Here is a 27,961-nt window from a genome sequence, read left to right on the forward strand (position 1 = left end):
TAAGAGCCCTCGATCTTCAGGAGCTGCTGAGGAGGTGGGGAGCAGCCAGTGCACCAGCCCTGCTCAGGCAGCCTGGCCCGAGAGCTGTGCACACGGAGCCTTTCCCGCGCTGCGCCTGACGGAGGAATTCCTCTGATGCAGAGTGAGTGATTCCCTCAGCTGACTTCTCCACTGACTCCTCTCTGTCTACCCCTTCACAACCTGCATAACTAAAAGCACCCACAGCCTACGATGCTTCTGCATCTGAGGAGCCCCAACTTCAAGCCACTGCTGGTGACAAACCGATATTCAGCCTTTTCCAAATCCAGCCACAGCAACTTGAGTCCAGCTCACACCATTTGTAAGTGACACAGGCGGGCCAAAGGCTCTTCTCTGCCCTGAGTTCACGGCCCTTAGCTTAGCTGGGCCAGGACAGTGGAAGGGGATTCCAGGTGGTGGTAGAAGCTGGCTGAAAAACAAGGAACCTGTGCGGCTTGAAACGGACTGAAGCACAATGGGAAAAAGCAGGTTCATCTTCAGCACTGCTGCCTGCCCTTCCTCTACCCTGCCTCTGCCTTAGGCTGGGCTTGTCTGTTCTCATGCCCCCCAGCTGTTTGCTCAGATAAAGATGGGTTCCTTCCCCGGGAGCTGTTATTCCCCTCGATAGTGCAGGTAGACCCAGGTGGCTTAGCTCCTGCTGTAGTAAAAGCTGTCAATCACTGCTAAAAAAAGCTAGAAATGGGAAGATGAAGGAAGCCGGGGGATGGAGAAGAGGGGTACAGCAAAATCCTGTAACAACAAGACCAACAAAAAGTTTCTGAAATAAAAGCCTTTTAAAACATTCTCCCCCTCCAGCTTTGTCCTAGATAGGCTCTTGGTGAAATTCTGCTCGGACCTTGTAATGCTTCCCTCCTCCTCCTGGGTTTCCTTGGCAGCCCCGGCCGAGCCGTTTGGCTGGTGGATTCATAAAGCCTCTCTGTTAGAACGAGCCTTCCTCCGGCTGCTCTGCTCCGAGGGGCTCCCCGAGCCCTGCCGCGGCGGTGAGGGCCGTGCCCGCAGCCCGGAACCGCTCTCCGCCAAGCCCGCCCGGTGCCCGAGCGGCGGGGCCGGTTCTCGGCCCGACGGAGACACCGCACAGTCGGAGCGGCCTCCGTGTGCCCGGGGCCAGCCGGGGCTGCGGCAAGAGGACCAGGAGAGTGTCCCGGTGCGGGGGGCCGGGCGCACGCCGAAATACGTTCAATGAAATTAAGCCGCAATGATAAAATAGATAAATAAATAAAGATAAGAAAGATAAACCGGGATGGAGCCGCAGGGCCGAAGTGCCCGCCCGCCGCGCCGGTCTGCGGCCCCATCGCCCCCGGCAAAGCGCCGGTGCCCGAGGCTCGGCCCCTCCGTCCCTGCCTGGGGCTGCCCGGTCGGGGCTGGCCGTCCCGGTGATGATCCGGCCAGTGTTTGACGCATTAAAATCGAGCACCCTCGGCCGCGCCGAGCTGGGCGAAGCCGCCGCTGGTGCTTCCTTAGTTTCCCTGAAATCTTGGCCTCGACCCCCGGGACGCAGCCGGGAGCGGTTACCTGCCATGCCCCGGGCCCGGGGAAGGTCCGTCCTCTGTCCTGTGCCCCGAGAACCGTCCTGGAGCCCCGCCGGAGGAGGTGAAACCTCTGCTACAGATGTCCAGACACAATTCTTGGTTCGTACGGCTCCATCGCACAAGAATTGCGTTTGGACAATCAGGAGCGGAGATTCCCATCCCGGGCTCTCGGGATCTTGCAGGGGGAATCCGGCTGGAGCCTGGAAAAGAAGGACACACGGGCCCTGAGCCGGCTCCCGCCGCCCCCCGCTCCCGCTTCCCGGCCCCGCCGAGCCGCTGCTCCAGCCCCGACAAGTTTCGAGCGCAGCCGCGGCGTTTCGCATCCCGGGTTCCATTTAATGGCACTGCGAGGAGTTTAATTTTATCTACTTATTTCTTACCCCTCAAAAAAAAAATTTAAAAGGAAAAATTTGAAAAGCAGCCCTTAAAAAAAAAAAAAAAGAATAAAAAGAAAAAAAAGCATAAAATTTTTTTAAAGGAAAAAAAAAAAACCACAAAACGAAAAAGAAACAAACAAGAAAAAAGATAGAAAACGAAAACCGACGATCCATCCCTGCCGGAGCAGCCCCGGTGGAGCGGGGGCTCGGTGCGCCGGGGCCGGCGGCCGCACGGGGCTCGGTGCCTTCGGCAGCCGCGGGGCTCCGCGGGGGTGATGCTGCGGGCACAGACTCCGGCCCCGCGCTGCAGCCGTGCCGCTCCTGCCTTGGAGAATCCACCAATTCCAAGCGGATCGCCCTCAAAAATCGTGCACTTTGAACAAATCTCCGAAATTTATAAATGACCACTGGAGGGGAAATATTATTAATAATAATAATAAAAATAAAAATAAAAAAAGGAAAAAGATGAAAAAATCCAGGCTTCTTCCCCAGCCCCTCCTCACCGACCGGCGCCCACGAAGTTGGGAACAAATCCCCCCTCTCCAGCCAGGGAAAATCCCGGCCCGCTGCCGGCGCTTCCCCCGCCGATGCCAGTGCCGGTGGCCGTGGCCGCTCCGCGGCGGGGCCGGGCAGGTCGCCCCGAGAGAACGCTGGGGGCTGCGGGCGAGCGGCGGACCCCTGGCTGCCCGAGCCGCCCTCGGCCCCGGCGGCCCACGGGGCTCCGAGTTTCCACGGGGCGCGGAAAGTGCGTCCCGCGGGGGCGGAGCGGGCGGCCCCCGCGGCTCGGCGGGGCACAGCGGCGGGGCTCCCGCGGCACCTGCTGCCGGCCCCGAGCCCGGCCGAGCCGCCGCGGCTCTGCCCGCTTCCTCCACGCCGTATCCACCCGGGAGGGTCCCAAATCCGCCCGGGAGGGATGCGCACACCGGGGCTCTGCGGGCTGCGCCGGGGCCGGGCAGGGCTTTTAGTTGAACGGCACAACAATAAATGTGTTGCAGAGCCGGCGAGAAAAGAATGGGGATGACCTTCAATTGGTACTGGATTTGAATAACACCACGGGGTGATAAATGCCCATTGTGTTTTAGGAGTAATGAATCTCCACTGTCTCTATAGCACAGAAACAGCAGCTGCAACCTGGAGCCAGCCATCTCTTAAAGACACAGCTCCCAAACCCCGGCTCCGGCCCGGCCCGCAGCCGCCGCACCGCCGCGCCCGGGGCGCGGGGTGCACTCTGCCCCGGGGGCTCGGCGGCCAGCCCCGGGGACGGCCACAGTTGGCCCCACTCGGAGTTGTGGGGATCCCCCCCGAGCCGCCGGGCAGAGCTGGGTCTGGGGTCCCCTCCCACCCACTCGGCCCCCCTTGGAGACCCCCTCCGTTCTGCTGCCGCGGGAGTGCCACTGCCCGGGTACCCCCTGGGGTATGGGGTCACCTGCACCCCAACTCGGCCCCCCAGCGGCAGGGAAAGTGCTGGGGATAAATAATGCTCATTGTTTTCCCCTAATGAATATTACCGAGGTGCCAGGCCGGCAGCTGCGGGCTCCGGCCGGAGGAGCGGGGACATCGCCTGCCTCTCTCCGCCCGGAGACCCCCCAGCTCCAACCTGCCGAAGGTCCCCGCAGTCAAAGGGAAGAGCGTGGAGGCTGCCGCCTTCTCCACTGCTGCCTGCCACCACCCTGGGTGTCACAGGGGTCCCTGGGCAGAGCTGGACGGGAGCCTGGAAGTGTTCCCCACGGAGATCCCCGCTTGTCCTCGCCTTCCCTCGTGTCCTCACACAGGGACTGGGGAGAGGGATTGATGAGTGCTGGGACAGAAACTCCCACAGCGCCAGGGATGCTTGGGGCAGCCCAGCCCCACGGAGCTGCAGGGTGACCCCAGTCTCTGTCCCCAACCCTTAGCAGTGTCCCCTGCCTTAGGCCTCATCCCTGGAACCCAGGGTCAGTGTCAGAAACTGTCAGGCCCAAACCCTGAGCAGGGACCAACAGTGCAGGGATCTACGACTGGACATTGCTTCCCACAGAGTGTCATTCCTTTCCTGGGAGGTTTTGCCCACCCTGAAGAGGCATGAAGGTGTCCCAGGGCTTGGGAGCAGCCACATCCTCACAGCCCCTTCCCCATGGGCTAGGGCCAGGGGGATGCCCAGCTCCTGCCACAGCCATGTGCCTCCCTCGGAAAGGCTCCTCTGCATCCCAACACATCCCTGCCAGCGCTAGTAGCAATAAACCCACTTCCTACGAGTGTGAAAACCAAAAGAAAGCCAGCATTTAATAAAAAGAAAAAAGAGCAGCAGCAGCTGAAGGCCCCTGTGCTGGGTTGCAGCCATTGCCTGGGACTGGCCACTCTTTGGGAAGCAGGAACCATCCGAGGGAAGCCCCTGTCGATGCTGCTCCGGGTGTTCTGGCATTGTTTTAGCCTCGGACCTTTTAACTCGTTTTAATTCCTAACACTTCCCACCACCCTTTTTTTTTTTTTCTTCCTCTTTTTTTTTTTAAAGTATCTTTCCCAAATCTCAGCTGAGTTAATGAAGTTATGTGATCCTATAAATGTTAATTGTCTAAACTTCTCTTCTCTCCCCCGTTTTTTTGGTGGTTTTTTTTTTTTTTTTTTTTATCTCTCTCCTCCTTGCTTCTTTCTGCTCCACTTGTAATAAAGAAAATATCTTGGCTGGTCTTAGCCAGTTGCTTGGCAACCTCAATAGAAAAAAAGAGAACAGAATGTAACCAATCCCGAGACAACCGAAAGATTTTGGTGACATGTGACCTCTCGGAAAAGGGCAGCCTTAAACTGTCCCTTCTGTCCTTTGCTCTGACCATTAGGGTCTCTTGCCCTTCTTCCCCCCCCGGCTCCTTACACCAATAAATATGGATTAGTGAAATACTTTTTCCCACACTGATGAAAAGCCGGGATTGATCTTTCCACCTCCTTTATCTACCAACCTGACAAGTTTCTAAACAAAATTAAGAGGGAAGAGGCGAAAGGAGCCATCCCAGGTTGGGCGGCCGGGGATGGATCCTGCCCCGCCGTGGGGACGGGGGCTCCCCGACGGGGCGCTGGCGCCGGCTGCGCCGGGCTGCTCTGCTCAGCTCCCGCTCTCCGTGTGCTGGGGAGCCCCTTGCACGGCACCAGCGAGTTAAGAATTAAATGCAGCTCTTCTAACGCAATAGGGAAAAAAAAAATAAAGCCCTGGCCAAGCCCTGCTCTTCCTCGATGGGCGCCTGTGTGTCCTGGGGAGACCTGTCCTGCTCCTCACCGCGGAGCCCCGGCGCTCGCGGGCGGTCGGGGAAGTTGTCTGCAAATTTCATCCTGGAAAAAAAAAAAAAAAAAAAAAAAAAAATCAAGCCCACAACATGATGTCATTGGCTTTCTGGTGTAGCCCGCCGGCGCCCCTCCACCTGCCGCCGGGCGCTGCTTGGCCACGAGCCTCGGCACGACCACGAGCCTCGGCACGATGGCACGATGGGCAGCCTGGGCACAGCCGTGAGCCTCGGCACGCTGGCCGGGCATCAGGCTCCCCCCTCCCGGCAGCGCCCGGCTTTCCCAGGCTCCCGGTGCGGTGAATGCCTCTTTCACCAGCAGTTCCCCACTTCCCCAAAAAGCATCACCTTGCCAGCTCCCTTCCTCCCACCAGCTGCCAGGAAAAAAAATTAGGGCAAGGACAGAGAGCGAGAGCAAAACCAATGAACTTGTTTCCAGCTTTTCCTTCGGATCAGCCGTCCAGCACCGGGAGAAAAACATTTCTCCTGAAAAAAAACTCCCCTCTCTGTGCAGGCTCCGATCCCGTCGTCACTGGGACACTGTCTGGAGACTTGGTCTCAGCTCGGCAGCAGAAGACACCGTAAGTCGTCTACTTAAACAGTTTCCTCTTTTGTTTTTGATTTTTTTTTTTTTTTTTTTTTTTTTTTTTTTTTTTTTGGTGGGGAGGCTGTGCCACGGTTTAAGGGCTGAGACCCACGGGGATGCAGGAGGAGGAGGGTCGGACAGGGGGCAGTTGCAAATAGGGGGGTTTGTGGGGGGCGCAGGCTGCGAGGTGTGGGCAGGGTGGGCAGCGGCGCGGTGCCCGTGCCGGCGGTGGCCGGCGGTGCTGGGTGCCGGCAGCCCCGGGGTGCACAAAGCCCCTTTGAGCTCCTCACAGAGGAGCTGCTGATCCCTCGCCGGCCCTCGGAAGCGGAATGGCCGCTGCAGAGGAGGATGGAACCCTGGACACCCGGGAGGGCTGACGGGGAGGGGAGCTCAGGGCTCTGGGTCTGAGCGTTCCCCCCCTCAGGGACAGCTGCCCGTGGGGGGCCTGGCCCCAGTCTGAGCCCTGAACTTGGGGTGCCCAAAACATGGGCTGGTCCCTGGCCAGCCCCGCTGGACTGGGGAGCTGTGGGGAGCAGGGGGTGCCCCAGCCATCCCACGTGGGGATGGGGACTCACTCCCTCCCACCACGGGTCGTGGTGACACCCACCAAGCCACCAGACTGTGGTCTCCAGGGTGGCCGCGGGAAGGCTGCAGTACAGAGTGAAGAGGCAGGCGGGACCAAATGGGACACAGTGGCACCTGCTGGCACCCGATGGGACCCAGTGGGACCCGATGGGATCCAGTGGGACACGGTGGGACCCGGTAGGCCCTGGCAGCCCTGCTGCCGAGGCCGGCTGGCCAGGCACAATACTACGGCCCCTCTCCTGAGCCGCCGCCGAAGCCCCTTTCCCAGCCTCGAGCGCCTTTGTCTCGCCTTTGTGATGGAAAGAGCCCCCCCTCCTAAATCACTGCCCTGACACCCCCATTGTCTCCTTCCCGGGGAGGTTTGAAACTTCCCCCCCCCTCTCGAGGTCAGGAATGTGGCCGGTTTCTATTGGGACGGAGGAGCAGGGCTGGGTGGGGGGCTGCAGGGTCACGCCGGCTCGGCGGGTCAACCCGAAAACAAAACCTTTTGAAATACCTACTCTCCATCACTGCCAACATTGTCCCCTGCCAGCGGGGGCCTGGCACGGCCCCTCGACGCCTCCAGCCCGGCCGCTGCCCACCCCAGCGGTCAGCAGCTGGGGGGGACAGAAGGGTATTGTGCCGAAGGGGACAGCTTTGTTTTCGGTCACAGCTGCCCCGGGTTGGGACGGGACCGACCGTCAGCCCCACTGGGGTGAGAGGAGGGAGGGGACGGAGGGGACGGGAGTGCACTGGTCAGGGCATTGCAGGGGGGACCCGGTCCATCGGGTACCCCTCTGTCGCTGTCCGTCTGAGATGTGGCACTGGGGGGGACAGAGGGCAGCTCCCTGTTGTCCCTGGAGTGAAGCCTCAGGGTGTGCAGCCTCTCCGTGTCCATTGCCAGCCTAGCGTTGGTTTCCTGCCTCAGTTTCCCCTTGCTGTGGGAGGTGTTCCTCTGCCCGCTGACAGGTGCCTGGGGTCCCCTTTGACACCCAGAGTCAGGCTGCTGCTGGCCCTGATGCCAAAAGATGAGGTTCAGACTGGGGAGAAAAGGGACCATTCTGAGGCTGAACCAGCTGTGCCACCCAGGAGGGTCAGGATTTGGCCAGTGCGGGGCTTGAATGCGGCTCCTTGCAGGTGGAGCGGAGCATGGCTTCCTGCTCCCAGCAGGACACGAAGAAGGACCCCCAGGAAGCCTGCACATTCCCAGAATTTCACAGCCCACCAGGAAGACCCCAGTCGGTCTCCCAGTGGGTTGAGGTTTGGGGGAGGCTGTCAGTGTGTCACTGCCCCGTTTACAGTGGCACAAATCTCCTTTTCCCCATGGCCAGGATGAGAATGCTGCTCCCATCAGCCCCCAGCTCCTCTGGCACAACATCTCTTGGGTGGGCCAAAATCCCCCCGGGTGGCCAAAATCCCTCCCAGGATGGCCAAAATCCCTCCAAGATGGAGTAAATTCCCCTGGATTTTTGTGTGTGGGAAGATGTGTGGTTTTTGCTCGCTGCAGAAGCAGCCTGCAAGGAGGAAAGTGGAGCAGCGCCCATGGATGTGATGGGTTTAGCAGAGACCTGGAAGGAAAACCCAACTGAGAGGGGAGCGCTGGCCTCCTGAGCTAGCCAGCAGCTGGGAGGTGGTGAAAACATCTGGAACAGCTGGAATGGTGCAGGATGAGGGGCTTGCACAGCAGAGAGTATGGTGGATTCCCAGGCACTCCCTTGGTTCCAGAGTTCTCCCTGGACAGGGACTTGCTGGGAGGCTGAGAAGCAGGGGGGAGGCCTCTGTGCCTCAGTTTCCCCAGCGGGAAACAGAGCTGATGTTTTGAGGTTGGGTAAGTCAGGGGAGGTCTGGAGAAGGCACGTCTGGAGGGGAGAGCATCACTTGGGCAGTGTCACAGCATAGGAATGGGGACCCTTGGGAGTACCTTTGGACAGCTAGTTGGGTCCCCAGGATGTTTTTTCTTGTGAAAAAAGATTAATTTTTTTTTTTTTTTGTTGACCAAGGGACCTGTAGTGGCCTTGGCCGTGTACACACACAGAGAATTCCTGCATTTATAGATACATATATATATACACACACATATCTTTATATATTTGCCTTTTGCAACCAAGGTTGAGCCTTTTAAAGCAGAAAAATAGGACATTTGAGGAAACTGAAGCTTTTCAAAGGCTTTACTGAAAATCCTAGAAAATTTCAAGGAAGGGGTGGAGAGAGGTGGGAGGTAACCAAAATCCTCATCCCTGGGTCCAAAAGCAACTTTTTCCTGTAAAAAAAGAAAACATACTGCTATGAACTTTGTGCAGTGCCACTCCTGCCTGGAGCCTTGGGGATGGAAGGTGCTTTTCCAGGCAGGATGCTTGCAGGCCTGATGCTGGCTCTGTACTGCAGGTATCACCATGAGTTCATGGGGCCATGAGGATGGCCTGAGCCTCATGGGGACACCCTGGGCCCTGTGGGGACCTGCCACCTGCCTTCCAGTCCTGCTCCTGGGGCACAGGAGCTGTCACAGCCCCGTGTTAGCAGCGTGGTGCAGATGGAGATGCTGAGCCACAGCACGGAGCTGGGCGGGACCACACAGCAGGTGCCCTGACAGGTATCTCCATGTCCCCCTTCTCCCGGAGCTCACCCAGGGTTGTTTTTCCATTGTATGCCCCAAACTGGCCCGTGCCTCAGTTTCGCTATGTCACTGTGGTGGCTCCCCTTCCTCTGCCTGCTTTGGGGGCGATGGGGCTGTGGGAAGGGCAGTCTCCCCCTCTCTTCCTCTGCTCTGGAGCCCATGGCTGGGGAGTGTTGGCGAGGGCTGTACCTGGGCAGTGGGGCCGTGGCTGTGCTTGAACTGAACTGTGCGGGGTGCCAGGGGAAGGGGCAGGTCCAGCTGTGACCCTGAGAAACAATGCAGGGATGGAGGGATGTGGGGATATCAGGATGAAGAAAGGAAGGGATGCAGGCATGAAGAAGAGCAGGGATGAAAGAACAGAGGTGTGAAGAGCTGGAGGGGTGTGGGGATCAGGGATATAGGGAATGCAGGGATGCAGAAAGGCAGGGAGAGAGGGGTGTGGGGACGTGGGGTCAGATCCAGCTCGGGCAGACCCCGGGCTCCCCACCGAGAGCGGGTGCGGGCGGTGCGGCGTGCCGGGAGGTGGCAGCAGCGGCCGAGCGCGGGGCCGCGGTGCGGGGGCGGTGCCGCGGGGATGTCCCCGAGGGACGGGGGGGCCGTGGGCTCCGCGGGCATTCCCGCTGCTCTGCGGCCCTTGCTCCGCCCTCATCGCCTCCTGGGCTGCGGGCCGTGCTCGAGGGCTCCGGCGGAGGGCAGGGGGGCTGCCCCTCGTTCAGCCTTCCCGGGGGGATGCACATGGGTGGAGTCCCGACACGGACACGGGTGGGTCCGGCTCTGCTGGGCTCTCGGGCGCCTTCCCCTTCCCGCAGCTCCTCCATGGCTGGGAATTCCCGGCTGCGCTGGCGCCGAGCCCTTCCCGAAATACTTGCCCGAGCCGGGGCTGTAAACAGCATTTTCCTCTCCTTGCAGTCACTGCCTGGGAGTCCTGTGAGTCCCCCGTTGCTTCTTTCAGGTGTTCTGGATTGTTCACTTCCCGACCCCTCTGCTGCACCCCGATGGAGCCCGCCGGGGGGACACAGGGAGCCAGCCACAGCAGCCGCCTGGGGCACCCCTCACCCTGGCACGGGTGGGCACAGGTTTGGCCACGCGTGGCATCCACGCGGCCCTCACCAGGGCTCTGGTGCCACCACAGTGAGAGGTGCCCGGTGGGGAGCACGGAGTCCCTGCTCTGCAGGACGTGACCACCTCCAGGCCTGCGCTTGCTCTGGGAGCTGACGGCTGTACTTACGGATTGGGTGGAAATCCACAAGGCTTCCTCAAACGTCCCACGGGCCCCGGGCCTGCCCGCGGCTCGGACACGTCACAGACACGCCTGTGGGCCTGCGAGTGGTCAGCCATGGAGGACAGCCCGGGGGGGACACGGCTCGGTGGGGTGGGCTGCCTTGGTGAGGACGACAGCCATGAGCCCGTTCTGCCACCACTCGCCATACACAAGCCTCTCTGGCCATGATCTCCTTGTCCATGAGCCCCCTGGCGATAATGCCCCTGGCAACCAGTGCCCTTGGCCATATTGCCCCAAACCATAAGCCCCCCCATCCCATTGCCCACCCACCCACGCCGTGCAGGCACCGTGGGGACCCCACCGCGTGCTGGCCGGGGGCACGTGGGGATGCCCTGGAGCATCCTCGGGGAGGGGGTCCCGGGGTGTCCCTGGTCTCTCGCCCCCCAGCCATGGGCTGTGCGGGGCTCTGCACCGATATCGAGTCTATTTAAGGAAGCCCGACCCAAACTGGCCCCCGGGGCTTGCTGCGGCGGCGGGGCCGGGCCGGGGGCGGGGGCGGGGGGTGCGCTGAGCACGGCGGGTCCCAGCCCGCCCCTTCCCCGCCCGCCGCCTCCGCCATGGGCGCCGCGGGGCCGCTCTGCGTCCTCCTCCTGCTGCTGGGCACCAGGACCGGGACTAGCACCGGCACCGGCACCGGGCCAGCGCCACCGCGCCTGGTACTCGCCCTCCTGGCCCGGAACGCGCAGCACTCGCTGCCGCACTGCCTGGGAGCCCTGGAGCGCTTGGACTATCCCGCCGGCAGCATCGCCCTGTGGTGAGGCAGCGAGACCCCCGGGGGGAGCCGGGACGCCGCGGGGAGCGGGCACCCCGCGGTGCCGAGAGTAGCACGGGTCCTAGGGGAGGAGAGGGCTGTGGGGGAATGGGCATCTCGGGGGGAGTGGGGATGCTGGAGTCACAGGGACCGCGGGGATAACGGGGAGCCCCGGGGGAATGGGGATAGTGGAGGGAAGGAGGGTCCGGAGGATTAAGGGAGACTGTGAGGGGAATGGAGAGCCGAGGGTAGCAGGGACCCGCAGGACAATGCGGGGGGGAACTAGGGAGAGTGGGGGAACTGGGGGCTCTAGGGTGGGCAAAACAGATTCGAAGGACTGGGTGCCTGCGGGGGAATGGGGATCTTTAGGGGGCAGGGACCTTCGGGAGGAACAGGGACCCCCCTAGTAGCAGCGTCCCCAGCCCCAAAATATTAGGGGTGGCTCTGCTCCATGTTTGGGACCCAGCAGGGAACCGGGAGGGGCTCGGGCTGCCCCGCGGCGAAGGGGCAGGACCCTCACCTTTCTCCTGAGGGAGCTGTGGGGCTGATGAGGGAGGGGACCCCTGGGCACAAGGGGATCCTACATCATCAGGGACAGGCGCTGCTTTCCCCTCCCTGCAGGGCTCACCCTCAGGCCCCCTTTCCCAAAGACACCCCCAAGCCCCCTTTATCGTGCGGGGGGTTGGCTGGAACAGAAGTCTCCTGTCTCCTCCTTGCGCCACTGCCGTCTCTCGCCTGAACTTGTCGGAAACTTTTCTGCAGCTGCTTTTGCGGGGGAGCTGAGGCGGGGGCTGGCGGGGGGATCCTGGCGGGGCTGGGCGGGGGTCAGCTGCTGGAAGGGGAAGGTGGTCCTCACCTTTACCCGCTGCACCCCCTGGGAACCCCCGGCCGCAGGAGGTATTTCAAGAGCAGCCTGTGGAGCTGGGGGGATACAGATCCTGCCTTTTCCCCTGAATCCGTTAAATCCCTGTGACACCAGTGCCTGGGGGATGTCCCGGGGCTCTTTGACAGGTCGAGGGTGCCAAGGAGTGTAGGAACTTGGGGTTTGGCCCAGTGCAAGGTGGGCTCAGCTCTGTCTGTGCTGGGCTCCCTGTGAACATTGTTCTGGGGACGGGTGGGAGAGTTGGGAATGGTGACAGTGCCTGGCAAAGGGAGTGTTCAGGAAGGGGGATTCTTTGCTGTTTCCTCTCACTGCTGGAACAGTGGGACACACAGGGGTACTGTGGGGTGCAGGGACAGGGGGACAAAGTGGCTGTGCTGCAGTTCTCATGCTGGGCAGTCACAAGGCTGGGGTGAGGAGAACATGTCCATGGCTGCCACTGGGCTGCAGGGATGCAGGGTGGGACCTGTGGAACAGCCTGGCTGGCAGTGGCACCGAGGAAGAAATTACCAGTTAGTGTTCCCCCTCCTGCCTGTGCAGCTTTGGTTCTTTCAAATTACATGTTATGTTCCCAAGCAAGTCTGCCACTGGCTCAGTCTTTTGGCCCTGTGAGCATTTCTAGTGCAGGGTGAGGTCCTGGTTGTCCCTTGAGGAGGACCCCCAGAGGCTGATGTCCCCTCATCCCAGGTGCGCAACAGACCACAACTCAGACAACACGACAGCAATGCTGCAGGAGTGGCTGGGGGCGGTGGGGAAGGACTATCACTCGGTGGCCTGGAAGGTGCAAGAGGAGCCCAGGTGAGGCTGGGTGAGTGCTGGGTGGGGGCAGGTGTGGGCTGAGGGGCTCCTGGAGCAGCATCAACTCTCCCTGGCCAGGGACCAGGAGGAGCGAAGCAGAGAAGCAGAGTGGGGCTGACTCAGCCTGCCAGCAGGAACAGCCTGCACCGAGTTTGTGCATTCCCAGCGAGTGAGGTTAACCCCTGCCTCCCCCTGCCCAGCTCCTACCCTGATGAGCTTGGTCCCAAGCACTGGAGTGACAAACGCTATGAAAACGTGATGAAGTTGAAGCAGGAAGCTCTCACCTACGCCCGAGAGCAGCAGGCAGACTACATCCTGGTAAGGGGCTTGGGGCACTGGTGGGATGGGGGCTAAGGTGAGCTTCTCCCCATCTCCAGAACCTGTGCTGTCTCTGCAGTTCATGGACACTGACAGCATCCTGACCAACAACCAGACCCTCAAGTTTCTCATGGCGCAGAACAAGTCAGTGGTGGCCCCCATGCTGGACTCGCAGACCTTCTACTCCAACTTCTGGTGTGGCATCACACCCCAGGTACGTCCCCAGAAAGCCCCGGAGAATGAGACGCCTCCATGGTGGAGGAGCGCTCTGCCACGGAGGCATTGTGCCGGTGTGCCGCAGGGGTACTATCGCCGGACAGCCGACTACTTCCCCACCAAGAACCGGCAGCGGGTGGGCTGCTTCCGTGTCCCCATGGTCTACGCCACCTTCCTGATCGACCTGCGGAAGGAGGAGACCTTGCAATTGGCTTTCTACCCGCCCCATCCCAACTACACCTGGGCCTTCGATGACATCATCGTCTTTGCCTACTCCTGCCAGGAGGCTGGTGAGGGTGATGGGGGCTTCGGGGGGTGCAGGGGCTTGGGGCGCTCTGCTGCTCACCTGTCTCCTCCGGCAGGTGTGGAGGTCCATGTGTGCAACCAGCACCACTTTGGTTACATCAATGTTCCTGTGAAGGCCCACCAGACACTGGAGGATGATCATGCCAACTTTGTGCATCTCACGCTGGAGGCCATGGGTGAGTCCCCGTGGGTGGAGAGGTCCTGGAGGCTTCCAGGACCTGACAGGACTATCAGCCCCAGCTCCCAGCCAGGGGAATCTGGGCTCCACTGAAGAGTGTCTCCTCTCTCCACAGTGGATGGTCCCCCCATGCAGCGTTCCAGGCACATTTCTCTCCTGCCCAGGCCACTCACAAAGATGGGCTTTGATGAAGTAAGTGCCCAGTGGAGCCGCTCGTGTCCCCCTGTCCATCCATCTGGTTGCATCCATCTCTGTGATTGCATCTATTGATGGCAAAGCCCGAGCCCCTGTCCCCATCCTGCAGTAGCCAGGCAGGCTGTGTGTCCCCCATGACAACATGCCCCATTGTTGGGGCTCTCCTCTTCCTCCCCAGATCTTCCTAATCAACCTGGTGCGGAGGCCAGACCGGCGGCAGCGAATGCTGGCATCCCTGCAGGAGCTGGGGATCAGTCCACGGGTGGTGGATGCTGTGGATGGCAGGTGACCATGGGGAGACCACTCAGCCAGTCCTGTGGTGTCACCCTGGGGAGGGGATGGGGAGTGTCTGGGGGGACACCTCTCTGATGCAGCCCCTCGCCTTGCAGCACCCTCAACAGCAGTGACATCAAGGTGCTGGGTGTGGACTTGCTACCCGGGTACTACGATCCCTTCTCCGGCCGCACGCTCACCAAGGGCGAGGTTGGCTGCTTCCTCAGCCACTACAATATCTGGAAGGAGGTATGGGGCCACAGCGGCCATGGGGTCCCTAAGGGCCACCAGCAGTGGGCAGGGACCCTGTGAGCATCGCAGATGTCTGGAGGACATCTCTAGGTGTCCTGTAGGGTCAGTGGCCCCAGTATGGCCCAGAGTGGTGCTGGGATAGGCTTGCACCTCTGTCCCCTTCCCCAGATCGTGTCCCGGAGGTTGGAGCGGTCAGTGGTCTTCGAGGATGATGTGCGCTTCGAGGCTGCCTTCCCAGCACGGCTGCAGCGGCTGATGGAGGAGCTGGAGCAGGCACAGCAGGACTGGGACCTCATGTAGGTGCTGGGGCCAGGGGGATGTGGGCTGGGGGTCCCCAAGGCTGACTTTCATGGTTCCCTGGCCACCCCACAGCTACCTGGGGAGGAAGCAGGTGAACGATGAGGATGAGGCACCTGTGAAAGGCGTGCGGAACCTGGTGGTGGCCGGGTACTCGTACTGGACACTGGCCTACGCCATCTCCCACCATGGGGCACGGAAGCTGCTGGCCACCAAACCCCTCTCCAAAATGCTGCCCGTGGACGAGTATCTGCCCATCATGTATGACAAGCACCCCAAGTAAGGAGCAGGTTGTGCAGGAGGGTGCTGGCCTGGCCATGCCACTGTGGGACAATGTGTTTCTTCTCCGTCGTCACCACCTCACCCAGTTCCCCCCCTTGCAGGCGTTACTCATGCTGGAGGAAAACATCTGTAGCATGAGCTCATTCTCAGTCAGCCGCTGCCTGGCCACTGGCCGCTGGAAAATGGCCCTCTGCCAGGATGGCGTGTGGGAACAGGATTGGAGCTGGGGCTTGATGTGGGCCCTGCACAGGGTCTTGGCCCCATGGCAAGGGGCGGGGAGCAGCCCCCTGTACCCTGGTGCTGGGGGGCTGTGTGGTCCCCTACCCCTGGCTGGGGGGTCTCAGCCCCAATTTGGAGCACTTTCATGCCCCTCTCTGAGGTGGGGGTCAGTGGTAAGGCTTTGTCTGGGGAGGGGGAGGCAATTTAGGGGGTGAGTGAGCACCGGTGGGTGGGTGTCGTGGGAGAGAAGGGATTGGGAAACCCTGTGAGCAAGATGGAGAAACACGGGGATCAGGCATGTAAAAGGCAGGCTGGAGGTGGACGGAGGGACAGATTAGGGCTCTGGATATGCACCAGCAGCAGCTGGAAGCCCCGTGCTTGCAGGCATAACAGCACCAGACAGCCCTGTCTCAGGGCCAGCTGGATGCTGTGCCAGAGACCCACTCTGTGCCAAGAGCTGGCCCCAGCTGGCCCTGGTGGGGAGTGACAGGTCCTGTCCTCTCTGTAATCCCTCCACAGTCCCTGCCCAGTGTTCCCCAGCTCCTGCCTGGTACCCCACATCCCTCCCTATCCCCTGCCCTGCATGGGGCCTTCCCTGGGTGGTTTTCCCAGTGCATTTTCTTCTCTGTGCCCTGCTCTGTAAGCCAGTTTCTCCTCTCGGATCTGCTCCACTTTCCCCAGTGAGGATTACAAGCGGCACTTCTCCCCACGGGACTTGCTGGTGTTTTCAGCTCACCCCCTCCTGGTTTATCCCACTCACTATGCTGGGGACAGCAACTGGCTGAGTGACACTGAGACTTCCACCATCTGGGATGACGATGCCAAGAAGACTGACTGGGTGGGCTCACAGAAGACACTGCGGGACTCACGGGGCAGTGCTGGCCACCTCCGCTCCACGGCCCGTGACGAGCTCTGATGGTGAGCAAGGCTGAGAGACCTGGGCACAGGGGACAGAGCAGCTGGGGAGTGTCTCCCTGGAAGTGCCATGTTCAGATGTGTGCCACATGCCTAGCTTGTTTTTGTCATGGGGCAGCAGCTCTCCCCGTCAGACTCAAAGCATTGGGAAACAGACCAGACTGTCTTGTCCAGGTGGGGAAAGGGGTGGGGACACAGATGTCCCATGGGGCTGCACTGGGCTGGAGGGGATATAGGGACAGGGCCCTCCATCTCCCTGAGTCCATGCTGCTCCCCAGTCCCTCAGGTGAGGAAGGGAGAATGCTCCTTTGCCTGCTGCAAAAGTCTCCTCAGTGTGGAAAGAGCTGGGGCACCTCCCAGGGGAACGTTTCACCCCAGCACTGCTTGCTCCCCTCAGAAGTGGGTCTCCTTGGGGCTGTGGCCACGCAGGCAGGCAGGCAGGCGACCCGCACTGGCTCAGCCCCAGGGCAGCATAGACACAGTTAATGCTGGGTCAGACTTTCCCTGCCTGAGGTTGCTTGTCCTGGCAGCAGAACTGCCCTGGGAGCTGCCAGACCGAGGGAGGCTGGAAAACAGCCCTCCCACTGCCTCGGCTGCAGGCGTGAACACGTTGGGGCTGCTCCTGCCGTGACCACTAATGTCTGTGTCCATGCCTCCTAGGGATGAGGGAAGGTGATCCAGCTGGGAGCAGCGTGGGCAAGGACCTTATACTGCCCGCTCCCACTCAGGAGATGCAGCTGCCCTGGACAGAACCCTACAGGATTCTTCAAATCTGCATGTGACGAATCCACCCAAGGATTTGCCCCAGGAAAGCCTTTCCCTACCAAGTGGAGAGACCAGAGGAGCGCTGTGCTTCATCTCTGCTGAGGACACATGTCCAGGACAGTCCCAATCAATGCCAACTCTGCCATCTCCCACCAGCCTGGACCTTGGGGAGGGGACTTTGGGCTGGCACATGTGGTGGCCTCCTGCCACTGACTGGGCTTGTCCCTCATGCCATGCCGGGGTGGAAGCCCAGGGAGGATTAAAGCAGACTGTTTGAGCTGATGTGCTGGGTGCTGGCATTGTCCCAAGTTCCCAGGGCATTACCCCACTGGGGTCACCGCGGTGCTGCAGGGGCGAGGGTCTGGCAGATCCCCAGCTGGGAACTTTGGAAATGAAATCTGTAAGGGGGAAAGAGAGGGAAGGAGAGAGGTGGAGGGCAGGAAGATTGAAGCTCACCCTTGGGGTCTGGGTGGGAAAGATGGGTGGCATCTTCATGGAGCTTAGCTCTTCCCTGGCAGGTGGAGGCCTTGGTAGCAGACACCCACAGTGAGATGTCTGAGACTACCAAGTGATTCAGGAAAGCATCATTTGGGGCAGGTTGAACAGCTACAGCAGGGACCTCCTGAAGGAAAACTACCAGGTCTGTATCACACGGGACCAGAAGATCCAAGCGGATCTCCTGGAGAACAGGGAGGAGATGGCCAAGTGCCTATTTTGCAAGTGCAGGTCCCAGCCAGTATTGACATGGGTGAGGAAGGGATGACAGGTTGGGCACACTTTTGCTTCCCATCTTTTCCCCTGGTCCAGGCAGCCTCAGCGCTCCAGGAGGAGCTAAGGAGCTGGGGATGGAGCAGAAGAATGTCTGGTGCCAGCTGGAGCAGAGGATCGGAGTGGCAGAAACACTGTGGCATACGTCAGTCAGCAAGTGTCCCAGTGCTTGTTCCAGTGCCTGCTGGGATGCAGGAGAGGAGCTGCCTTTGCTGGGTGTCTCAGTATTCCTGGGATACAGTGCTGGGCAGGACACGCTGGCACAGCCCAGGACTCCGAGACACAGCAGTGGTGAGGACACACTGCCTCAGTCTGCCCTCTCCACCATGAGAACTGCAACAGGTCTGCGGGAAGCCAGAACTCCTGCAGCTGTTGGAAACTCCACAGTTTCGGCCAAAACCACTGAACTTGAAAACACTGTGAGGCCAGCCCTGAAACTTGCTGCAGCTCAGTGGGAGCAGCACGCTATGAGATTCCAGGCTCTTCGTGCTTGCCAGTTTCTCAACAAAGCTGAAGTGCCTTTGGACTCTACAGAAGTAGCTCCTATTGCTCCCCATTTCTCACTAGAAGCCTCCCTCCAGACTGGGCTAGTCGAACAGGGATAGGAACATGGATATGAGCTGCAATGCCAAGGACAACCCAAGCCTGGCAGGCGGCGCATGGAAGAGAGGCAGGAGCACGGCAGAGTCAGGGTGAGGGTTTATTTAATTTCTGTGTCAACCTGAGGCATGGAGCCTCTGCAGGGATTCAAGTGGGACATGAGCTGCCTGGATTGGTGTGGGGATGGAAGGATGCTGCCCAGCTGGGCCAGCTCTGCTCCGCACCACAGTCATTCTGGAGTGCCTGTGGCACCCTGTCCATCAGCCACAAGGGTCCCTGGGGGTTTGCATCAGCCCCTGTCCCCTGGCTCTGTAGGCACCCGGCTCTGGATGAGCTCCAGCAGGCAGGTCACTGCCTGGGCCAGGATCTGCTCCAGCTTCTCCCGCTCCCCAGCACTGAACGGAGACAGGACATAGTTGGGCACTGTCACATCGCCCTCTGGCCGCCCGATGCCGATCCTGAGCCGGGTCATCTCCTGGGGAGGAAGGAAGAGAGCTGTGGGAGCTCCCCCTCAAGTGTTCAGACAGAGCTAGGCAAGCTGACAGTGCTGAGAGCGGGGCTGGGCAGCAAGGGAGCAGCTCCTCATGTTTTCCAGGTGGTTTTGAGTGCTTGCTCCAAGAAACATAATTTTGGAAGAGGCTTTTGCTGGGCTGTGCCGAGATCCCAGGCTCCTGCCAAGCCTGGCAGAGCCACTCAAGCTAATTGTTTCCATGTCCTCCATGGCGGCCAAACAGACAACAGCCCTCCAGGAAGGGGAAGGAGAAAAGGGGGGAAAGGGAGCAGGGGCTTGTCTAAGAGGAATCAGAAAAATGGGAGTGGGAGAACAAGCCATGCATTGAGGGGAGCACAGGATTGATCCCCTTCCACAGACACCCACTCACATTGGAATGCAAAGCACTGATGCAGGACTGGACCCCGTTGTGTCCCCTTGGGAGAGAAAGAGAAAACTCACACTTAGTTTGTAAGAGACACTCCCCCATAGAGCCCTGGGGTCTCCTGCTGCAGGAATGTGAGAATGTGGTCCCAGCCAAGGGCTGCAGTCCCCATGTCCTGGTTCTGCAGGAACATCCAGCCCCAGGGGCTCAGAGCGGATGGCTGGGGGTTTGAGGGAAGCAGGGCTGTGACGGCACATTCTGTGCGTGTCAGCTCTTGCTGCAGCTGGTGCATGTGTGACTGAGCACTGGGGCCCAGCACCACACCTGCCCCATCCCGCACTGGAAGCTTTCCTGGGTTAAACAGGAAAGCTAGGTCTGGCGCTGGGCAGGCGCAGTGGAGGCAGAGTGCTATAAAAAGCCCATGTGGTGCTGTCAGTGGGCTGAATCCAGCCCATAGCCGCTTCCAGGAGGCTCCCTCCCCTCCCTGCCAGGGCAGGAACTGGGAGGCTGCCCAAACAGCCAGCTGTTGCCTCTGCAATAGATTGAGCCCAGGACAAGAGCTGAAACATTGTAAGGCTGGTGGGATGGGGCCAAGAACAGCCCATGAACCTGTATGGGCATGTTAAAGCCTCAAACCAGCTCACACAATCACAGAGCTGGGGCTACCCCATACCTTGCGCTGCCTCCCAGCTTGACTGCCACCTTGCCCAGGGCCTTGTCCAGGTCGTCGTGAACCAGGTAAATGTCTTTAGGGCCAAGGCTGTAGATCTCAGCTTTGGAAACAGAAATACAACCTAAGAGATGAGGGGAGACAGACTCACCAGGCCCTGACTCTGCAGAGTGGGGCTGCAGTGAGCTGTGGAGGGCAGGGAGACAGCAGGGCTGTCACAGGGGGCTGGTGGCACTAGAGGCTTTGGGGCTGACCCAGTTGCTCACCAGCACGGGCGACGCTGAGCCCATTGAGGTTCATGAACCTCCGTGGCTTGAGCAGCACCAGCTCCAGGCCGTGGGCTGTGGCCAGGGCCACATCAGCGCAGCACCGCTTGTCCACTCGCCAGCCCTCGGCCACTGCCAGCTGCCGGGCCAGCTGGTCCAGCACCTCCATGCCCACGCTGTGCCGCGTGCCCCGCAGCCCATAGTTGCCCAGGCCGGCCACCTGCGTGACAGGTGTCAGCAGGGCTCTGACGGGCCACCATGAGGCCCCTGGCCCCTGCACGGGCCTGATCCCCCCAGCATGCTTCACTCCTTGCTCCCCACAGCCTCAATGCCCACAGCATCCCCTTCAGTCCCTCTTCCCTCGGCGCCTCCCTCACAGCCCTGATCGTGCCGGTGCTCGCCCGTGACCTGCTCCCCCCCTGCGCTGCCCTCACGGCCCCGCTCCCTCTGCCCGGCTCTCAGTCCTGATCCACCCTGTTCTCCTCACAGCCCCGCTCCCCCGACTCCCTCGTTCTCCTCCCAGCCCAGCCCCCTGCGCTGCCCTCACGGCCCCGCTCCCTCTGCCCGGCTCTCAGTCCTGATCCACCCTGTTCTCCTCACAGCCCCGCTCCCCCGACTCCCTCGTTCCCCTCCCAGCCCAGCCCCCTGCGCTGCCCTCACGGCCCCGCTCCCTCTGCCCGGCTCTCAGTCCTGATCCACCCTGTTCTCCTCACAGCCCCGCTCCCCCGACTCCCTCGTTCTCCTCCCAGCCCAGCCCCCTGCGCTGCCCTCACGGCCCCGCTCCCTCTGCCCGGCTCTCAGTCCTGATCCACCCTGTTCTCCTCACAGCCCCGCTCCCCCGACTCCCTCGTTCCCCTCCCAGCCCAGCCCCCTGCGCTGCCCTCACGGCCCCGCTCCCTCGCTGCCCCCGCCCTCACCATGGCGCGCGGCCCCGCCCGCCCCACGAGCGCTCGCGCGCGCCCCGCCACCTCCGCCGCCAGCATGGCCCTCCTTGCCCGCGTGACGTCACGGCCCCGCGCCGCCCAACGCCCCGCCCACGCGGCCTCGCCTCCGCCGCCATCTTGGTTGCTGGCAGCGCCGCCATCTTTCTAGCGGGCGGCGGGGCGGTGTCTGGGCGGTGTCTGGGCGATGTCGGGGCGGTGTCGGGGCGGTGTCGTCGCTGTGATAATGCCCCGCGGGCCGGCTGGTCCTAGAGGTGGTTGTGGTGGGGACGGCGAGGCTCATTAAAGGGGCGCTACTGGGGGCCGCGGCCTGGGAACCCCCTCGAGTCGAGAAGACCGTGAGAAGCTCTGCAGAGGGTCCCCGAGGGGCTCGAAGACCGTGAGAGGCTCTGCAGAGGGTCCCCGAGGGGCTCAAAGACCGTGAGAGGCTCTGCAGAGGGTCCCTGAGGGGCTCAAAGACTGTGAGAGGCTCTGCAGAGGGTCCCCGAGGGGCTCAAAGACCGTGAGAGGCTCTGCAGAGGGTCCCCGAGGGGCTCAAAGACTGTGAGAGGCTCTGCAGAGGGTCCCCGAGGGGCTCGAAGACCGTGAGAGGCTCTGCAGAGGGTCCCCGAGGGGCTCAAAGACCGTGAGAGGCTCTGCAGAGGGTCCCCGAGGGGCTCGAAGACGGTGAGAGGCTCTGCAGAGGGTCCCCGAGGGGCTCGAAGACGGTGAGAGGCTCTGCAGAGGGTCCCCGAGGGGCTCGAAGACCGTGAGAGGCTCTGCAGAGGGTCCCCGAGGGGCTCGAAGACCGTGAGAGGCTCTGCAGAGGGTCCCCGAGGGGCTCAAAGACCGTGAGAGGCTCTGCAGAGGGTCCCCGAGGGGCTCGAAGACCGTGAGAGGCTCTGCAGAGGGTCCCCGAGGGGCTCGAAGACCGTGAGAGGCTCTGCAGAGGGTCCCCGAGGGGCTCAAAGACCGTGAGAGGCTCTGCAGAGGGTCCCCGAGGGGCTCGAAGACCGTGAGAGGCTCTGCAGAGGGTCCCCGAGGGGCTCGAAGACGGTGAGAGGCTCTGCAGAGGGTCCCCGAGGGGCTTGAAGACCGTGAGAGGCTCTGCAGAGGGTCCCCGAGGGGCTCGAAGACCGTGAGAGGCTCTGCAGAGGGTCCCCGAGGGGCTCGAAGACCGTGAGAGGCTCTGCAGAGGGTCCCCAAGGGGCTCGCAGGAGCAGTGAATGCCCAGGACGGGCCCCGTGTTTTGTGTCTTTGTGCCCGTTCGGTCTCACTCAGGTGCCGGCCCTTGGGATACGGCTGGATGGGGGAACGCATCACTCCTCACCTTCCCCCAAGCCATCCTTCAGCCCTGGGCCCTCACCCTGCCAGCAGGGCACAGCTTTCTTCCAGGGCACTGTGATAATTCCCCAGCCCAGCAGCACATCACTGTGCTGGAAACTGGTCATCTTCCAAATCCTTCCACACTACCTGTAGTCAGGAATCCGTGTAAAAAACCTCAATTGTTTAATTCTCAAAAGATTTATTTTAAAATTAGAAATTCATATTTTTGCAAGAGGCAGAATTTTTGCCTCTGTCTTTGGGCCAGCTCTTGGGCAGACTTTGGGTGGTGTCTGAATTCCCCAAAGCTCAGGGCCTGGAGCTGGAATGGTCCCAAGCACTGGCAGCTCATTTCCATACAGGGAACAAGCAGAGCTTTGGAAGCTTTGCAAAGTGTCCCTACACCCATCCCTTGAGCAGGTTGTTCCCAGTGAGTGAATGACTCTGGTTCCCCTGACCTCTTATTCCATAACAGCACAGAGGATATTAAAACTGGGGCAAAAGCCAGGCTGTGCATCCCATGCTTGGCAGTCTGGAGCACTAATCTTCTCTAACTTGTCCCCAGGTCACCCATTGTGACACTCCCCAGAAGCTGAATGGGTGCTGGCCCAGCCAAAGCCTGCAAGGCCTGACCAGCACAAGGATGTACAAAGAAGCTCCACAGCTCATAGCACCAACTCTGCTGTAGAAACCATCACTGAATAAAAGGAATTTTCAAAACCGTTAGCAGCACTGTGGGCTCCCCTGGAGGTAGGATGAGATTCTTCACGGCTGGTAAAGCAAGCAAGAAGTCTTTTGTTGTTGTTTTCCTGGTTTGCTACAGGGAAATCCTTTGGCCCTTAGGGGAAAGATGGATGAAGGGGTGGTAGGGGAGCCTGGCTCATGGCAGATCAGGTGTTGCCCTCTCCCACATTAGCCCCCTCACTTGGCGGTGAAGCTACCAAGCACCTATTCACAGTGAAAGGAAACTGGAATGTGGGTGGCTCTAAAACTTCCTTGAAAAGAAAACTTGGTTGCCATGTTGAGGTGTTCACAGGAGTCAGCACCAGTACTCAGTTGTGCCAAGGAGCTGAGGCACAGCTATGATTAAAAAGGTTTTAAAAAAACTGTAAGGAAGAAGTATTCTTCTGTGGGCTCAGAATCTTAACGTATTGGGTATCAACAGCTGCCAGAAATGGAGAGGGCTGTGGGTGGGTGCTGCTGACAGGGTGAGAACCTCCCTGACACTGCAGACCCTCTCAGCATCTTCCCCATGTCATCACACACGTCTCAGGTGGTGGATCCACCTTTACCTGGCCAAGAGTGCATCAGTAAAGTGCTTTAAATTACATAATTTGCACCTGATCCTGCAGCTGTATCCTGCAGTGGACTCCTTGGAGCTGGAGAGAGTTCAGTAGGAGAGCACTTGTGCTATGGAGAGTGACACACCATGCCCACTGCACATCCCACCAGCCCTGGGTGCCTTCTAGCTCTATATGGATCTGAAGGGGCCCTTGGCAGTGACTAGAAGAAAAAACTGATGCGAGAGGCCACTGTTTTGCAGCCTGTTGATGAGAATAATTTCTCCTCTTCTGGGAAGTAGGGGATGCTGTCAGCCACCTCCTGGACGACACTCGGGCGTACCTCGAGGCCTTGCTGGATAAGCTCGCTGATGACGCACTGCTTTACGTGGTGGTGCTTCAGTGGGAGGAAAGGCACAACTAAATCAATGAGATGTTCATTAATGATCCCAGATTTCCAGAAGCCACCTGCACAAGGAAAGGAAGAGAAGGTTTTACCTTCAGAGAGTCTCTGCAGTCCCTGCAATTCAAAGAGCTGTTTTGTGTGAAGCCAAAATACTCTGCTGAAGAGAGAGCTTGCTGGTTTTGTACAAGGAGAGAGCTCAACCCATCAGTTGTCACCTCCCCCCCACAAACAGACTTGTTCTCCAGGAATGGGGGGATTTAGCTTGTCTAGTCAGAATTTAAGCTCTGCTCCCTGTGCTAAGGGCAAGCAAGGAGATGCAGGCAGGCAGTGGGGATCGATATAGCTCTGTGCTGTTCTGGCAAGTGTGCTGTGCTGCCTGCCAGCCCCCAGCTGCAAATACACCTTGTCTCCCAAGAACGTTGCTAAATATGGCAACAGGTCTGCTGGCTCAGAAGGAAGGAAACCTCAAGGGGATTGCAGTTCCAATCCCTCAAAACCCCTTTGTCCCTTTCTGGTTGCCTGGGAGGTGGCAGGTGGTGTGGGTGGCTTCCTAGAACAGTCCTGGCAGCCTGTGCTGGGCTGTGGGGCTACAGGAGGAGCTCAGCTCCATGGACTCACTCTCAGGGTTTTCAAACACGGCCTTGGAGATGGCTGGCTCCAGGTCCTGCAAGCTGATCTCCTCCCGGTCCTTGCGGGCATGCCACAGAGCCAATGTCACGTTGTTGATCTGCTCCCCTCCTGCATTGCTGCACAAGAATGAGAGGCTTATCCACTGTGTAGCCAGGAAAATGGTGTCTCAGGTGGCACCTGACACCCACCAGCCTGCAGAGTGCAAGCCAGCAGCTCCCAGCTGCCTGGCCCAAAATAACTCCTGTAGAGGCAGCCAAATAACATGCAGAGGAGGCTTTTTCACACTCTCCAGATCTGTCTGTTCAGAGTGAGATAGCATCTCTTGGCATTTGTAGAGGCTCAAGGCTTGGAGAAGAAAAGGCAAAACAAGTGTGTGCCCTGAAGAAGGTGCGACCTCTGCCCAAACGAGCAGCAGTGAGCTGGAAGGCCCCATGGAGAGGCCTCTCTCACCTGATGAAGATGAAGATGGCTTTGCGGTAGTTGGTCCCATACACAACCCATGAGGGTCCCAGGAACGGGATGATCACATCAATCAGGCCTGGGTGCATCTTGTCCATCTCATCAAAGAGAAACGCTGACCGTCCACAGTTTGTCAAGTTCCCTTGGATCCAGCGCTTCAGGCTTTCCTAGGAAAAACACCCACCAAGTGTAAAGCAGGGAGATGGCAAGGAAGGCTCAAGAACCCCAGAGTAAAGGCTAAGGAAGGAGCTCAAGCACAGCAAAGGTGCTGAGAGCAGAGTTCCTGCACAACACCACGCACTTGGAGCTGAAAGACCCAGTGCTGGAGAGGCCCCTTTATTCTGGGTTTCAAAGAGTGGCTATTTACCAGCTTTTTTAGCCCATTCTAGGTCTTTTTATACAGATTTAAAGGAGGAGACAGCACACTAAAGCTGGAGATTTAAACTCCTACAGCTCCCCACGTTCTTCTCATTCCCGGTTGTATCTACACAGTTCCCAGCTTCTTGCCAGCTCCTGTTCTGATGTAGAAACTTGTGCCTGCACTGACCCAGAACAGCTCTTTATCATGGCTGAAAGTACTTCCCAGCCCACACAAAACCACTCGCATTGCCCGGGGGCATGTGAAACTCCTAAGTGAAGCACTTCAGACAGGAAGGGATTTACTTTTCCAAAAGCACTTCCTCTGAGGACACAATACAACAAATAACTCCTCCAAACACCCAGAAATTAAAGGTGCAGATGTGCTGAATTCCCACTCTGCTGAAAATCTGGCATTTTGATTTTTCTCTTTGCTCGGCTCTAAGAGACGGAATGGCACCATGGAGAGGCTGAAGCTGCTGTTAGGGAGCTGTGTGTTCTGTGAGGAGGGGATTACAAGTCTAGTGATATGCAGGTTTTTACAGCCACCAGGCTGTTTGGAAAGCAATGGGAAAATTTTAGTGCCTTTCATCTAAGCCAAGCACTTTTGTTTGTACGTTCAAAGAGCTGTGTAAATATTTAAGAATGAGAACACAATCAGGGCAAAGACTGCCGTGGAGAAGAGGAAAGTAATAACTGAGTATATTGCAGTTACTAGTGCATCCTTCAGCCAGTGTATGGAGCCACTCACTCAGCTGTGTTTGTCTGAGAGGGTAAAACAAAGAGCTTTTATTCCTACTGCACTTCGGGAAACAGCATGAATGCATATGTACTGAGGATCAACCCAGACAGAGCCAAAACCCCCCAGTGAAGTGGCATTGCTGAGCAGTGTCCCTTACCTTGTACTGCTCTATCTGCTCAGCGTGGGGGAAATGCACTATGGGGGAGAAGTGGTGAACATAGGGGCTCTGGAGCCCCCTCTGGAAGAGGTAGCGGATGAGCATGGAGCTCACGTAGGTTTTGCCTGTTCCTGTCGAGCCGTGGAAGGACATCACGAGGGGTTTCACTGGATTCGGGTTCTCCAGGAACTCCCTCACCCCCTTCATCACCTGCTGCCTCACCAGGGGCTGCCCCACCAGATTCGTGGCCAAGTCAAACTCCAGACCTGAAATGAAGTGAAACCAGGACTTGGAGAACGCGGGTTGCCACCGCTCGTCCCGTCCCTGGGGGCCGCCCCGCTGGGCCCTGTCATCCCCGGCTGCCGCACGGCCGAGAGACCCCGCTCCAAGGGACGTCCCCGGCAAGGCTCTCCTGGAGACGCGCTGGTCCCCGGGCTCGCCTCGCCTGCTGGGCCCCGGGCTCGCCTCGCCTGCTGGCCCCCGGGCTCGCCTCGCCTGCTGGCCGCCGGGCTCGCCTCGCCTGCTGGCCCCCGGCCTCGGCGGCTGCGCGCCCCCCGCCCCCGAGGGTTCCCCTGTCCCCAGACCCCCTTCCTGGCCGGCCGCTCCCGCTGACCGCGCAAGTCGGGCCCGAAGCCGCACTCGCAGTCCGCCGAAAAGCCGCAGCGCAGCGCCCACAGGTCCCAGGCGGCGGCGGGGCGGGCGGCGGCCGCCAGCAGCACCAGCAGCACCCGGGCCGGTGCCGGGGCTGGGGCCGCTCCGGGGGCCATGGCGGCTCCGCACCGCCGCACTACAACTCCCAGCGCGCCCCGCGCGGGGGCGGGGCCAGAACCACGAGACTATGGGGAAGAGGCGTGGCCATGCCCCAAGGGGGTGGGGCCTGGTCCTTATCGCCCCGCCTCCCACCTGGGCAGGGTCCCTGTGCCCCCCTGTGCCCCCCGTGCCCTCGGGACCCGCGACCCTCTCGCAGAGAACAACCTTCTGAAATTCAGCAAGGTCAAATGCAGGGTCCTGCACCTGGGGAGGAACAGCCCCCAACACCGGTACTGGTTGGGGGCTGACACGGAAAGCAGCTCTGCCTCTGAAAAGGACTGGGGGTCCTGGTGGACAACAAGATGTCTGTGAGCCAGCAGTGTGCCCTGAGGGCCAACAAGGCCAGTGGGATCCTGGAGTGGATTAGGAAGAGTATTGTCAGCTGGTCAGGGAGGTGATCCTGCATCTCTGCTTTTATATATATATATATATATGTGTGTGTGTGTGTGTGTGTGTACCTAAGGGGGGTGCCGAGAAGATGGACCAGACTGCTCAATGGTGCTGCGGAGGACAAGAGGCAATGGGTAGAAACTGATGCCCAGGAAGTTCCACCTGAACACAAGTAAAAACTTGTTTACTGTGAGTGACCATGCACTGGAACAGATTGTCCAGAGAGGGTGTGGAGTCCACAGCGAGGTGGGACCAGATGACCCACTGTGGTCCCTTCCAACCCGAACCATTCTGTGATTCTGTGACACCACACAGCCCTCCTCAGAAGGGCTGTCACTGGGCCACCATGGGGTCTGGAGCCAGGTTCAGCATGGTGATTCCCCCATCAGCTCTTCCCATGCTCTGCTCCCCCAGGGGGGGCTCC

The 27,961-nt window shown here is 59.9% G+C and overlaps 3 protein-coding genes and 1 long non-coding RNA gene across 7 annotated transcripts; 2 read left to right on the plus strand and 2 right to left on the minus strand.

Moving 5' to 3' along the window:
• Positions 1–5,475: 5,475 nt before the first annotated feature.
• Positions 5,476–8,619, plus strand: LOC137486252 (uncharacterized). Its single transcript, XR_011005644.1, has 2 exons — positions 5,476–5,774; positions 7,851–8,619. It is a non-coding gene; the product is annotated as an uncharacterized lncRNA (long non-coding RNA).
• Positions 8,620–10,586: 1,967 nt separating this feature from the next.
• Positions 10,587–17,166, plus strand: CERCAM (cerebral endothelial cell adhesion molecule). Of its 2 annotated transcripts, none has more exons than XM_068211399.1 (13): positions 10,587–10,993; positions 12,558–12,668; positions 12,869–12,986; positions 13,066–13,200; positions 13,288–13,492; positions 13,565–13,684; positions 13,802–13,878; positions 14,060–14,166; positions 14,271–14,403; positions 14,575–14,702; positions 14,779–14,982; positions 15,886–16,122; positions 16,780–17,166. In XM_068211399.1, the coding sequence occupies exons 1-12, from the start codon at positions 10,797–10,799 to the stop codon at positions 16,118–16,120; spliced, it is 1,770 nt and encodes a 589-aa protein (XP_068067500.1). In that variant the 5' UTR covers positions 10,587–10,796; the 3' UTR covers positions 16,121–16,122; positions 16,780–17,166. The 2 variants fall into 2 exon arrangements, with proteins under 2 accessions (XP_068067500.1, XP_068067501.1); XM_068211400.1 differs by lacking the exon at positions 10,587–10,993 and adding an exon at positions 11,919–12,008.
• Positions 17,167–18,334: 1,168 nt separating this feature from the next.
• Positions 18,335–21,078, minus strand: PTRH1 (peptidyl-tRNA hydrolase 1 homolog). Of its 2 annotated transcripts, none has more exons than XM_068211401.1 (5): positions 20,981–21,078; positions 20,064–20,283; positions 19,801–19,900; positions 19,134–19,179; positions 18,335–18,727 (listed from the first exon to the last, which is right to left on the minus strand). In XM_068211401.1, the coding sequence occupies exons 1-5, from the start codon at positions 21,044–21,046 to the stop codon at positions 18,542–18,544; spliced, it is 618 nt and encodes a 205-aa protein (XP_068067502.1). In that variant the 5' UTR covers positions 21,047–21,078; the 3' UTR covers positions 18,335–18,541. The 2 variants fall into 2 exon arrangements, with proteins under 2 accessions (XP_068067502.1, XP_068067503.1); XM_068211402.1 differs by having other exon boundaries at positions 21,032–21,061.
• Positions 21,079–22,486: 1,408 nt separating this feature from the next.
• On the minus strand, positions 22,487–27,128 carry TOR2A (torsin family 2 member A). Of its 2 annotated transcripts, none has more exons than XM_068211403.1 (5): positions 26,951–27,128; positions 26,338–26,603; positions 25,073–25,248; positions 24,611–24,738; positions 22,487–24,054 (listed from the first exon to the last, which is right to left on the minus strand). In XM_068211403.1, the coding sequence occupies exons 1-5, from the start codon at positions 27,102–27,104 to the stop codon at positions 23,810–23,812; spliced, it is 969 nt and encodes a 322-aa protein (XP_068067504.1). In that variant the 5' UTR covers positions 27,105–27,128; the 3' UTR covers positions 22,487–23,809. The 2 variants fall into 2 exon arrangements, with proteins under 2 accessions (XP_068067504.1, XP_068067506.1); XM_068211405.1 differs by having other exon boundaries at positions 26,977–27,104.
• Positions 27,129–27,961: the final 833 nt, after the last annotated feature.

The sequence above is a fragment of the Anomalospiza imberbis genome, chromosome 21 (genome assembly GCF_031753505.1).
Source record: "Anomalospiza imberbis isolate Cuckoo-Finch-1a 21T00152 chromosome 21, ASM3175350v1, whole genome shotgun sequence".
Classification (NCBI taxonomy): domain Eukaryota; kingdom Metazoa; phylum Chordata; class Aves; order Passeriformes; family Viduidae; genus Anomalospiza; species Anomalospiza imberbis.